We start from the raw sequence: 14,066 nt of genomic DNA, 5'->3' as shown, positions 1-14,066 counted from the left end.
TGGTTTGAGTCCCAGCTGTTCCTCTTCTTATCCAGCTCCCTGCTTATGCACCTGGGAAAGCAGCAGAAGATGGCCCAAGTGCTTGAGCCCCTGCACCTGCATGGGAGACCTGTAAGAAGCTCCTGGCTCCTCACTTCGGATTTGCCCAGCTCCGGCCATTGCAGTTATTCGGGGAATGAACCAACTGATGGAAGACCGACCAACCTCCCTCTCTCTCTCTCTCTCTGCCTCTGCCTCTCTGTAACTCCACCTTTTAAATAAATAAATAAATGTGACTACTCTAGGTACCTTGTATAAGTGGAATCCTATAATATTTGTCTTTTGGATTGATTTATTTCACTTAGCATAATGTCTTCAAGATTCATTCATGTTGTAGAGTCAGAATGTCCTGCCTTTATACATTGTGCTTTTATCTGTTCATCCTGGGCCGCTTCCACTTCTGAGCTACTGTGAAAAATGCTGCTATGAACTTGGGTGTACAAATAGCTCTTCAAGATCTTGTTTTCAGTTTTTTTGCAAGCATAGGCAGAAGAGGGATTGCTGGGTCAAAATGTAGATTTGTTTTTAATTTTTTGAGGACTGTCCATACTATTTCCCATAGTGACAATCCATTTTATCCATTCAGACAGTGGTACACAAGGATTCCAATTTCTGCACATCTCACCAGCAGGATTTTCTGTTTTGTTTTTATAACAGCCATCCTGACTTGTGTAAAGTGATATCTCCTTGCAGTTTGGATTTGCATTTCTCTTAGCAATTAGTGATATTGAACATATCTTAATATGTCTGTTTGTTATATGTGTATCTTCTTTGGGGAAATGTCTAAGTCCTTTACCTATTTTTAGAATCAGGCAATTTTGTTTTTGTGTGTTTGTAAGTTGCTCTTCTCAAATATGCCCATTATTAGGTTGAATATTTTCTGTGCTTTGTATCCATAATTTCTAATCAGTCTGATAAATTCCATTGTTACAAATGCATATGATTTTTCCCCAGTCAAATTTCCATGGCATTGACTTGATTTTCTCCAGGTGGCACTTTTGCTCTATATTTTTAATTTAGGCAGTGAAATTATTTAAAATCAAAATTATAAATTTATGATTTAAAGTGTCAAATAGCTTTATGAAGGTCCCAGGAGCCCTATTCTCCTCCTTGTCATTTTTCCATCACTAAAGCTACCACTTTCAGTTGTTGTAGTTGCTGCAGTTGATATTTGCATTGAATCTCTAAGATTTTTTAATGTTTAAAAATTAAAAAAAATTCTTTAAGAAATGCACATTTCATGTATTTCCTGTGTACAGATTCAGGAACATAGTGATACTTCACACCCTCCCCTGCCCTCCCACGCCCACTCCCACCCTTCTTTATTTTCCTACTTAATTTTTACAAAGATCTATTTTTAGTTAACTTTATACTCATAAGAACCCTACATAAATTAAGAGTTTAACATAGTATTCAGAAACAAACACTGTTCCTCATAGGTTGAGACAAGGGCTGTTAAAAATCTCTAAGATCTAAGCCTTCCCCTGCAGTGCCGGCATCCTATATGGGCACGGGTTCCTGTTCCGGTGCTCCACTTCCCATCCAGCTCTCTGCTATGGCCCGGGAAGGCAGTGGAGGATGGCCCAGGTCCTTGGGCCCCTGCATCCACGTGGGAGACCTGGAAGAAGCTCCTGGCTCCTGGGTTATGTTGTAGAATCCCCAGCTTTTTACTTCTAGTTATTCTTTCTTTTGGTGTTTGCTCAGTTTTCAAATGTGCTTACTGCTCATTCAACCTCAAGTTCTCCTAGTTACAGAGACTTCTCCCTGTATCCAGGTGGAAAGTGGTTCTGTCAGGGCTGCCTTTTGGGTCTTTCTTACCTGTGGTCCAGTGATTTTCCTTCTCAGTTAAGCGGGAACTCCTTTTGTTGTTCTGCGTTGGCCCCCTGATTCCTGCATCACACGCCTTCCCTGCCTGTAGCTTCCTCGCTTTTTGCAGAACACCCTTCAGTATTCAAGATCCAGGATTGCTCCCTTGTCCTCTAACCTCCAGGGTTAACAATTGAGAAGTCCCCAAATTTCTGATTCCTAATCCTTAGTCTGTGAGTTCTCCCTGCCTCCCTTCTGATATCTTACAGCAGTTTAAAAAACCTGCAGTGTTAAAGAAAATCTTATGCAAGATGTGTATAATCTGGGCGTAGTATATAACATGTGCCTATTAAATCATTTAAGGTGATCAGAAAGTATGCACTTGGTGGGCCTTACTGTCTCTAGATATATACCCTTCCAGTTGAGGAAATGTTTCGAGTTAGTTATTTGATCCCTCTCCTTACTTTTCCTTCTGCTTTTTCATTCTGGAGTTGCTGGTGTTTGGCTGTGAGGCTTCCTGGGCCACTCCCTTAGCTTTCTCATTTTTCCTCTTGTTTCCCTTCACTTTGTGTCTTGCTCTGCATTTTGGGCATGCCCCTTCCATTTGTATTTCACCTTTCATGGACTTTTGGATCATCAGTTTCAAGCATCCTGTTTCTGTTTGCATGGCTGCAATGATTCCTTCTTGATGTTACAATCGTTAAGTCTTTTTTTGCTCACATTCCAGAGAGAAGAATCTTCTGATCTCAGGCCTTACGTGATGGAACACCGGCTTCAGATGCTATTCAGCTTAGGTAGAGGCAACAGATGCTAAGAAAGATGAGATGTAGCTCTGGTCCTTGTATGGCTCATCTTCTAGTTCCTTTAGGTTTGGGTCCAGAGTTTTTATGCTTGGTTTCTGCCAGACTGTAGAGCTCTCTACAGAATGTGCACAGACTCCAAGCCTGAAAATTTTCCGTATGTCATCTAAAATGCTGTGTACCTGTGTGTATACTTCTCTAAAATTTTGAGGATAAATTTATTCTTTTCTAGGTTCAGCATTGATGATTTCTTTCCTTTTTTTTATTAATTTTTGTTCAGTTTTTCTGTTTTGGGGTTGGAGGCTTTAAAATCTTCACCTATGTAGTTTTTTTGTCCTCCCCTTCCCCCTGTCTCTTCCTGGAAGCTCTGGTTTGTCTTCTGCATCACTAATTTTTCTTCTCTGCTTTATTTTATATTTTACTTCTGAATTTCTAACCTGAATTTTCTTTTCCTTTTTTTTTTTTTGGTGAATGCAAACTCTTTTTTTCAACTTAATATTTTATTTTTTTTGAGATCACATTTTAATTTACATTACAGTCAAAGGCTTAATGACTACTAAATAAAGAGTTCAACAAATAAAAAGTAAAAAGACCATGGTTCAGCAGACAAATAGTCAAGGACTACAAACAATAATCAAATGGAAAGATGTCCAACCTCACTCATGGAAAGCAAACTCTTTTCTGATCTCGTGTTTCTCTCCATGACCATTCTGTGTACAGAGATGCTGCTGTGCCCTCAGGAATTTTTAAAACCATGAACTAGAAATCTTCTGAAGTTTTCTCTTTCATGCAGTACATCTACTTCTTAAGTAAATATTTGCATGGATTCTGGAGTCTTCTCTGATTTTGAAGGATAGTAGGTTTCATTGACCTGGTGGGTTTAGCTTGTTCTCTGTTGCTTGTCCTTGAACGAGAAAGCCCTGGCATATCCAGGGTTGAGTGTTGCCCTGTGTTCTTTCAGGAGACTTACATGAGTCACTGCTTGACTCAAGTCCAGATAAAGGAAAAAGGTTAAATTTGTAGTAAATTAATTTACCAATTAGAAATTCATCTTCCTGGGAGGCCTGGGGAGAGAGCCAGCATCAGCTCTAAGAGTAATCAAAGGAAAGTTTGCCTCAAACCAGAAACTTTCTTTTAGGTGTTTGGTGTGACACTGTAATTAGCAAGGTCATTGTCACTTGGCCTGGCTGTCCTAGTCAGAAGCCAGCTGGGAAGGTTCTTTTCTCTCAGGTTTTCTGGGCCAGTCATCATGGCCATATGCAAATTGGGAGTAAATACAGCCAGAGATGGCTTGCTTGCTTGCTTGGTTGACCAGCAACCTGTCTAAGGAGTTGGTGTGTTTTCAACGGATCCCAGCTCTCTCCTGGCTCAGTCCCCTCCGGTCTTCATCTTCGCAGAAGGCATCATTACAGATCTTTGGGTTTTGGTTTGTTTACCCTCTGTGCACGCCAGCACAGTTTCACATGCAGGGAATTTTGGGCTTTGGTCCTTTTGTCAGCCTCTTTTGTGGAAGTTGAAGCAGTATCTGGGGTCCATCTGTGGTTCCTAGGGCTGACTCAGGACCTTTCCTATGACAATCAGTTGATAGTTTCTTGGATAATCTGTCACTGAAGAATAAGCTTTGCATGCAGTTTTTGTATTTGGAAGTTGACTTTTATATATCTAGTTTGAATTGTAATTCATATCCAATAACTATAGGGGGTTAGATAAATGTTCTTGTAAATACATAGATGGCAAAGCTCATCTTTTGCAGGTCAGAGGCATAGGAGGTAATTCTGTGGTTTTCAGAAGTGAGAGATCAATGAGAAGAGGTAGCAGGATGATGGAAAGTGGAGACAACTAGGGCAGAGGAGAAGGAGCACTCGTCATGACCCATGAGTAGCTGGAAAACCTGATGTTAGTGAGGCAAACCCACACTGATTTGTGGTTTTCTGTGGCTAGAACACAGTTTTAGAGCTTCAGCAAAGAGATGGAGGTTTATGGAGGTTGGAAGAATTACAGGACAGGCCAAGTACTTGGAAGAGTTCAAAGACGGGTGTATTTCTTGAGAAGTTGTTGTGCAACACTAGAGTTGCTAGAATAGGGCACTGGCAAGACAGGCGGTTAGCGTGTCAGCACGAACTGGCTTATTCAGCTCGGCCCTGAGTCACGCTATTACTTAGGATATTATCTTGTCACGTTGTCTAGTTCCTCCATGATTTGTGCATTTCCTGACTATGTTGGGAAGTAAGGTCCATAGATGTACATTTAACACATCACTCACCTGACAGAGCTGATTTTTTACTTTTTAAAAATTATTATTTTTTTTATTTGAAAGAGTTGAGAGAGTGTGTGAGCGCTTCCTCTTCTGCTGGTTCACTTCTCCAATGCTTGCAGTGGTAGCTGGGCGGGGCTGGGCTGGGGCTGGGCTGGGGCTGAATGCAAGCCAGATCTCCCGCACAGGTGGCAAGGACCAGCTACCCGAGCCATCATTGCTGTGTCCTGGTGTCTGCACTGGTAGGAAGCTGGAGTTAGGAGCCAGGTATTGAAGCCAGGTTCTCTGATGTGGGATGTAGACGTCTTACCTGTAGGCTAAACTCCCATTCCTGTACTTTTGAAGCAATGTTGTTTAACCCTTGTATTTGGCAGAGATAAGTAAACATCAGCTGGTTTGATAAACAGTTCTTACCATGTGCAAGTAGGATCAACAGAAGTTTCTAAACTAGATATATCTTGAGTGCTTTTGGAGGAAGACAGTTCATTTTCTGTCTTATTTCTTCTTGAAGATATGACACTACCTATCTTGCATATCAGGCATCTGAAGGATATGAGATGAATGAAAATGAGAACCACGTCGTAAAGCTTTCCATGAGGTGAGCAGCTTGGGTTCTCTCTCTATGGCACACTCTGTGGGCCATACGATTTTCATCCTGCTGTCTTCAGGATTATCTGAAAGTTTTGCTTAGATTGTATGCACTCTCCTCATCTTTTTATTTTTTAAAAGATTTATTTATTTATTTGAGAGGCAGAATTACAGAGAGAGATGGAGGGAGTAAAAGAGAGAGAGAGCAAGCGAGCAAGCAAGTTTCCATCCACTGGTTCACTCCCCAAATGGCTGCAATGACCAGAGCTGGGCCAGGTCAAAGCCAGGAGCCAGGAGCTTCTTCCCAGTCTCCCATGTGAGTGCAGGGGCCCAAGCACTTGAGCCATCTCGATGCATTCGCTCAGAAATGGAGCAGCCGGAACTTGAACTGGTGCCCATGTGGGACGCTGGCTTTGCAGATGGCGGCCTTACCCACTGCACCACAGTGCCAGCCCCTCCATGTCTTCTTACTCTGTTTGCCTGGAGCTTGGTCTGTGAAAGCGCAGGGGCCCAGGTGTTGATCCTGGTTCAGGTCTCAGCCCTCTCCTTTCCTTGCTGTGTGATTTTGAGAATGATTCATGGCCTTTCCAAGCCTCATGTGTCTCCTCTGAGAAGTGAAATAACAGGACCAGCATTAGTGCTACTTGAAATGATTGCTCCAGGGCTAGACGTCCAGGGGCATTCAGTAAACTCCAGACTGCTCTCCCTCTTCTGTTGGCAGTGATGCTGTGTATCATACTGGTTTTGCTGATTTTATCTATTTCCAAATTTATTTCTCTACTAGAACAAGCCTGTGTTCACCTTTTTGGCAACTCTGTATTCTCAATGTTGGTCATATTTTAAGGCTCTATTGCATAATGACTTACCTTGGCCAAAATGAGTAGAACCCTAGCATATAGTGTGCATGCTTAAGAATAGAATCTCACTTTGCTTTTCTTGTACTTTGGTTCTCATGCTGTTTATGTGTCCATCTGTCTACCTCTCAACTAGAGCAAGAGCATGTGAATTATAAATACATAAAAGGAGAAGGAAAAACAAAAGTAGGAGTGGCTACAAAGTGATGCCAAGAATAAGTTCAGTAAAAACAGTGCACTGTGGAATCCTGTAATTTTCTCAGCACTCCTTCAACCATCATGAAAAAGGAAAGGCATTCCTACATACGTACACCTCTCTTCTGGGCTGTTCATTTCAACTCAGGGTGTGGTAAACAACAGGTCTTTTTCTCCACCTAAAACTGGATCTAAGGGCCACACCACTAGGGCAGGAATGTGATTCTGTATTGAGTGCCCTGCCAAGATAGCGTAAGACTTACTATCTCTTTGTTAATGAAAATAATCTCACTGGGGGAAGAACATGGGAAAGTTCCACAGTTCTAAACAATTAAAAACTAAAGTGATGGAAACTATCATTTGAAGGCTAATACACAAAAGCATACACATTAACAAATCAAGTTCATGGAAGTCGGTGCCAAACCTGCATCATCACTTAGTGAGGCACCCTTCCGAGCTGGTGACTTGCCCAGCGTCCCTGAGCTGAGAGGGAACAATGTTGTAGGGTTTGCTGCCACAGGATGTGGATGGAGCAGCCGGCTCTCCCCTTCCCACTGCACAAGGCCTGGGTCTGGTGATCTGTGGTTCATTACTGTTACCATTATGGAGAGCATGATTTTCCATGAAAGTGCTCAAGAGTCGTCTTGCATGTTGGTGAAACTAGAAAGTATATTTACAGACTAAAGCTCCCTGCAGGCAGGGGCTGGCTCAGGCTTATTGTTACGCCTCTGGTTCTCTATTCAGGAGTGGGGAACCTGTCGCTCCCCCTCTTCGTGGAGGAACGACACTAAACCCTGCGCTGTTCTTTTGTCTGCTCGGCCCTTCCCGGGTTTGCTGCTGGTCCTTCCCGGGTTGGCTGCCGACCCCTCCACCTCCGTGGAGGGGCAGCTCCCCCTGCCACTTTCCCCGCTTGCGTGGAGGAGTGGCACACCGCCGGCCGGCTCTCTCGGGGGCTGCTCAGATGTTCCTTCAGATAGATGTTCCTGGTGCATGTTGTCTCTCTCCTCCTTTATAGTCCTCTTCCACCAATCCCAACTCTGCTACCCACACGCCGAGTACGCTGCTCTCCTCCAATCAGAAGCAGGATCAGCTCCTGCAGCTTATCAGTCAAACTGGCGAGAGGCAGCTGCGTAGAGGTTGTTTGGTCTCTTTCTCTCAGCGCCATATTGTGGAGGGCAGATGCATAGAATAAGTCTTAATTCCAGTAACTTAGTCTAGTCTCAGTTGCTCCCCACAGGAACCTTTTTTCCACCAAGGGCCATTTGGATATTTGTATCATTCACAGGCCGCACAAAATGACAAACAGTAACAGTTAGCCTGCTTACAGATTGAGTGAATTTCCAGCCCCCGCTGCGGTTGCCTTAGCACGGCCAGACCCAGTGATTCTGCGGGCCCATGGTCCAGAGGTTCCCCGTCTCTGCAGTGGATGCTCAATAAATATCTTTCGAGTAAAAGAAAATATATTGAAGACCACCTAAAATGAAAGTTTCTCTTGGGGCTGGCTCTGTGGCGTAGCCAGTAAAGCCTCCGCCTGCAGTGCCGGCATTCCAAATGGGCACTGGTTCGAGTCCCAGCTGCTCCACTTCTGATCCAGCTCTCTGCTTTGGCCTGGGAAAGCGGTAGAAGATGGCCCAAGTCCTTAGGCCCCGCACCCACGTGGAAGACCCAGAAGAAGCTCTTGGCTTCAGATTGGTGCAGCTCTGGCTGTTGTGGCCAACTAGGGAATGAACCAGTAGATGGAAGACCTCTCTCTTTTTCTCTCTCTCTGCCTCTCATCTCTCTGTGTAACTGTGACTTTCAAGTAAATAAATAAAAACTAAAAAAAAATTCTTTTGAAATAATTTCCTTAATTTCTCAAAATAAAAATAAAAGGTCCCCCTTCTGAATTTAAACTGCAGTGTGTAAAATGACCACATCAGACTTTTGACAGAACTAAGGCCAAGCTGTGTTGCTGGAAATTGAGCATCTTTGTGAGGTTTTTTTTATTATTCTTCTCCTCCTCCTCCTTCTTTTTTTTTTTTTAAAGATTTATTTATTTGTTTGAAAGAGTTACATAGCGAGGGAGAGACACAGACAGGGATTTTCTGTCTGCTGGTTCACTCCCTAGATGGCTGAAAGAGCCAGGACTGGGCCAGGCCAAAGCCAGGAGCCAGGTGCTTCTTCTAGGTCTCCCACGAAGGTGGCAGGGGCCTAAGCACTTGGACCATCTACTGCTGCTTTTCCCCCAGGCAGATTAGCAAGGAGCTGGATTGGAAGTGGAGCAACTGAGACACAAACTGGTACCCATGTGGGATGCTGGCATTGCAGGTAGCAACTTTACCCACTATGCCACAACGCTGGCCCCTCTGTTTTCTTAATGGGCATGCTGTTAAGAGAAGATTTGGTTACACCTTACACCTTGTGCTCATTTAGCATCCTTTCTTGGAGACATCAAAAGACTTTCAAAATCTGCCCCCTCTTTACACTTGTGTAGGTCACATTTCTAAAGCTTCCCTTCCCCCTGCTGCCTGAGTACCTGACCTGTTCTTGGGACTGACTGGTGACATGGTGATGTCTTGCCTTTTAGTCTTCAGAATGGTAATTAAGTTCCTTGAGTAAGCAAAACCTATTGTGTATTCAGTTTCTTATGTTCCATACTGGACTAGGAATTAGGGCTATTGCTGTAGTCCAAGTTGTATTATTAACTAAATGCGTGATTCTAGTTCCTTCTTGTGTCTTACCCTCATTTTTCCTTTTGCAAATGAATAAAGTTGAACTGGGTTGTTTGCCACTGTTATTCTGTCTACTCATGGTATATAAACTGTATATTGTAGTTTCAGTTGTAGATCAGGCATTCCCTTTCCTGTTGAATGATGGCACACAGAGTTGGTTTCCCACTTTTGAAACTATATCTACATAACATCATTTAAGTCATGGTGTTTACATGTCATATCTTCCTTCTGGGTCTCTGGCCGATGGTACGTCACTCCCAGGTGCTAATCTTCCAGGCTAAATGTGGGTTTTCCTGTTCCTTCCAGGTGCACACTTTCTCCTAGCATGACTACCATCTGATCAGCAGGCACAAGAATTGGACACCCCTGTCTGACACTGGAGTGCTGGGCCAACCACCGCCCTCTGGAGAGCAGCCATGGCTGCTGCCTCTACTTCCACCCCTGTAATTTCACAGCCCCAGGTAAGGATTCAAACTCACGTAGATTTGAGCTGATCACAGTTCTGTCAGATACTTAAGTGGAGTTTCAGCAAGTGTGTTCGACTCCAGGGATCATGTATTTCGCTCTCATTGTCATCTGGGTGGGTATTTGGACAATGGTGCTTTTGTGAGTGAGGTGCCATTTAGTTCAGGAAGCAGCTGGAACAATGGACAAGTGATTTTAGTGAACTGGCCTCTGTGCATAGGCGGCCTTGGTTTTTAGGGCGTAGCACGCCTGGCTGTTGCTGTAGGCAGCCAGCTCCAAATCAAGATAAGTCAGTAGTAAATCCTGCTGCTTTTCCTCTCTTCTCTGCTTTTGGGTTTAATGAAATACTCAGAATGGATCTAAGAACAAATTTGCCAAACTTGTTGTCCTCTTCCTATAATTATTATTTTTCTTGAACCTGTTCTAGGAACTTTGAAAACAAAATGTGATTCCAGAAACTTCTGAATAGAGTCATATGAGGTGGTATTTCTGTCCGGTGAAGAGAAGTGAGATGGCAGGGACATTGTGTTTTTGCATTATTTTACAACCTGGTCCAGTTGAATCTTCCCTGGACTCTTGAGTTTCAGCAGGTAGCATGGTCCAGTGGGGGAACAGACTTTGGGGTCATCGAGCTTCCAATCACATCCCTGGTCCTCTGATTATGGGAGAAGAACCTTCTGGCCGGTGCCACGGCTCAATAGGCTAATCCTCCGCCTAGCGGCACCGGCACACCAAGTTCTAGTCCCGGTCGGGGTGCTGGATTCTGTCCCGGTTGCCCCTCTTCCAGGCCAGCTCTCTGCTATGGCCCAGGAGTGCAGTGGAGGATGGCCCAAGTGCTTGGGCCCTGCACCCCATGGGAGACCAGGAGAAGTACCTGGCTCCTGCCATCGGATCAGCGCGATGCGCCGGCCGCGGCAGCCACTGGAGGGTGAACCAACAGCAAAGGAAGACCTTTCTCTCTGTCTCTCTCTCTCACTGCCCACTCTGCCTGTAAAAAAAAAAAAAAAAAAGAAAGAAAAAGAAGAAGAACCTTCCTCGTGCTAACCTCTGTCAGCTTCAGTTCCTCTCCTGTGATCCTCCCTCACATGGTGGTGTGTAGATTAAATGATATAATACATGGACAGCACACATTGTGGGTCAACAAGGATAGTTTCTCATTTGTTCTTCCTTTCTCTTCACTCTTTCTTGAGGGTGACCTCTCTCCATGACAGTCATTTTTAGGCCAAGGCTAACGTACAAAGTACTAGAGTACTTGAAAAGGTTTGCGAAAAATTATAATTAGATGATAAGCTTATGGGAGCCAGCATTTTTATGTAGTAGGTTAACCTGACACCATATCCAAGCACTGGTTCAAGTCCCATCTGCTCTGCTTCTGATCCAGCTCCCTGCTAATGTGCCTAAGAAGGCAGCAGAAGATGACCTAAATACTCTCTGCCGTACACGTGGGAGATCTAGGTGGAGTCCCAGACTCCTGGCTGTGGCCTGGCCCCGCCCTGACTGTTGTGGCCATTTGGGGAATGAACCAGCAGGTGGAAAAACTCTTTGTCTTTCTCTCCCTCTCTTGCTGAAGTCTGCCTTTCATAGAAATAAAACCTAAAAAAAAAAAAAGAGAGAGAGAGAGATAAACTTATTTTGGTACAAAAATTTGAAATCTGTGCATTTTTTATTGGAATATACATTTTGCTTGGACTTTATTGAAGACTCCTGTTAAACCTTTGAGGAAGAGCTGTACTCATTAATGTTTGAGTCTTAAAGATGTAGAACGATGCTCCACATTTTTGTTCTTCTGTTTAATTTTGTAGGCTATTAAATTCTATATGTATTTCAAGTAGTGCCTGTGTTTGTGAGAGAAGCAGAGAAGAAAGAAGGAGAAAGTAGTATTTAAAAATGTGTACTTTTTATTTATTTTTGTCTGCTTGAAAGAGTAAGAGCGAGGGAGGTCTTTTGTCTGCTGGTTCACTCTGCAGTGCCCACAGCAGTCAGGGATGGGCCAGGCCAGAATTAGGAGCCCAGGAACCCATCCAGGTATCTCACACTGGGGACAAGGATGCAACCACGTGGGCCAGTCTGCTGGCTTCCAGGATGCTGAGCAGGGAACTGGACCAGAAGTGGAGGGGTTGGAACTTGCACCAGAATGCAGATATGGGATGCAGCAAACCTGCTGCACCACAATACCTGCTCCGAAGAGGGGTCTTTTTGCTTCATTTGTTGTACGTGATTTTTTTTTTTTCTGCCTCCTAAAAGACTTGAGGATTTTATCATATGGGTAACGTCACAGTTCTTTAGTGTTCTTTTCCAGGATGTCTAGTGTTACCTCCATCATGTGTATTTCGCTGTTGATGAAGGGATCGTTGCCTCCTGAACAGTTCATTGACTTTGGGCGTTTGGTTTCCCTCAGCCCCAGTAGTTATTTTATTGGTTGGTTGGTTGGTTGGTTGGTTTTTGGTGCCTGAGACACTTAGCGGATGGGTAGAGAGATTTAGTGTCTGTTACCTGAGGTCACCGCTTTCCAAGTCCAGTTTCCAAGTTCCCAGGTACTGACTATTCTGGTTCAAGTACAGAACTTCCCAAATTATCCAAGGAAGTGAGTTAGGCCCCGGGACAGGTTTTCTGCAACAGCATTTTGGCACGCCAGCATCACTGCTGTCATTTATCAGCAGGTGCAACAGTGTCCTCTCATCTCCTAATCTTCCTTGTTAGAAGAGCTCCTATCAGCTGGTGAGTAATGGAAGTACTTTCATGTGATTCATTTAATGACAATGCTTAACGCCGCCCGAAGGAGCAAGAGGTCATGTTTAATAGACGGGGTGATTTGGCACCATTATAATTACATACCTTTGCACCAACTCTGTTGCTGACTTGGTACCTCTATTTGAATATCACTCAAACGTGAGCCCAAGGAGGGGCATGTGAAGATAGTCCTGAAGAGGTTGTTCAAGGACGGAACTTTCTGATACCCAACAATGGAAAGGTGGTAAACTCAGGCACATGGATTTGATCGAAATACCAGGCAGCAGTTGAAACAGTGAGGATATCAACCCAGCTCTATTGCTCCAAGATATCTTATGGAGGCAAAGCAAAACAAGATGTGGAATTATACTTACAGGAAGATATCGTTAAAACTGTAAAACAAGACCATGTGTTTTTAGGGATAGACATATGGCATGCTAATGAAAATGCCATAGTGAAAGATCTGTAGCACCCATTCCTAATGGAATAATGTTGCCCACGAGAGGGCCAGATTTGGATGTAGGGAGATGAAAAAACCCTCCAAAGCTTAACCTATTGAACAAAATCATTTTCTTTAGTAAGTAATTCATTTTGTGAAGGAGAATTTAAATTTAATTAAAAATTTCTCCTTGATGGTCAATACTGCAAAAAAAAAAAAAAAAAAAAAAAAAAAAAGACACTGGTGTTTTGAAAGATGCCCAAGGCCTCTGCAGTCACTCTGCCTGAGTTAAAATCTTGGCTCCAACAAGATTTGAGTGAATGCAAGGGGAAGGTATTCACCTTCTCAGTGCTTCTGTGCCCTTACCTGCAAAACAGGGATTGTGATGTTGAAGCCAACCTCCCAAGGTTGTTTTAAGCATGAAATGAGATAATACATGTAAAGCTTAGATTAGTTTGGGGCCAGTGCTGTGGCATAGCAGGTCAGGCTACAGCCTGTGATGCTGGCATCCCTGTGGGCGCCTGTTCTACTCTGGGCTGCTTCCCTTCTGATCCAACTCTCTGCTAATGGTCTGGAAAAGCAGTAGAAGATGGCCCAAGTCCTTGGGCCCCTGCCACCCATGCGGAAGACCTGGAGGAAGCTCCTAGCTCCTGGTTTCACTCTGACTCACCCCCGGCCATTGTGGCTATCCGGGGAGTGAACCAGCAGATGGAATATCTCACTTCTCTCTTTCTCTCTCTACCTCTTCTCTCTCTCATTTTCTCTCATACTGGCTGGCATGTGTTGCCCATCTGTGTTCAGCATGCACCATAGCAGAGCTGGGGACCCCAGAATAACTAAGATAAATAAGACTTTCCACTTGATAGTTTAGAAACATAATAGGAGATACACAGATAAGGAAACAGTTATGCCACTGTGTTACAAGTGCCGTGAACAGGGTCCCAGGAGTAAAGCCAGAGCACCCAGATAAAACTAAGTATCAGGGAAGGTTCCTGGAGGAAGAGCACGAGGCTGGGAGTTAATGAGTGAGTAGGGGTTACTTTGGGAGAATGTCAGATGTCCCAAAGAGAGCCCAGCGTGGAGTAGCGAGTGTGCTGGGGTTGCCGTGTAGCAGGGGATGGGGTTGTAGTCGGGGACATCTCTAGAGCCAGTGTCATCAGCTCAGAGGACAGATTGGAGTTTCAG

At 44.0% G+C, this 14,066-nt stretch overlaps 1 protein-coding gene across 8 annotated transcripts in view; it reads left to right on the top strand.

The window, feature by feature from the left end:
• The window catches only part of LPAR1 (lysophosphatidic acid receptor 1), a 153,828-nt gene that overhangs the window by 61,433 nt on the left and 78,329 nt on the right, over positions 1 to 14,066 (top strand). For all 8 annotated transcript variants that reach the window (XM_008254984.4, XM_008254821.3, XM_051843292.2 and 5 more), the window contains exon 2: positions 9,554 to 9,708. In XM_008254984.4, coding sequence (XP_008253206.1) covers positions 9,664 to 9,708 — 45 coding nt within the window. In that variant the 5' untranslated portion in view covers positions 9,554 to 9,663. The remainder of the gene's footprint in view (positions 1 to 9,553; positions 9,709 to 14,066) is intronic.

The sequence above is a fragment of the Oryctolagus cuniculus genome, chromosome 1, assembly GCF_964237555.1.
Source record: "Oryctolagus cuniculus chromosome 1, mOryCun1.1, whole genome shotgun sequence".
NCBI classification, from domain to species: Eukaryota; Metazoa; Chordata; class Mammalia; order Lagomorpha; family Leporidae; genus Oryctolagus; species Oryctolagus cuniculus.
The sequence above is the reverse complement of the archived record's forward strand: the minus strand, read 5'-3'. Positions and strand labels throughout refer to the sequence as shown.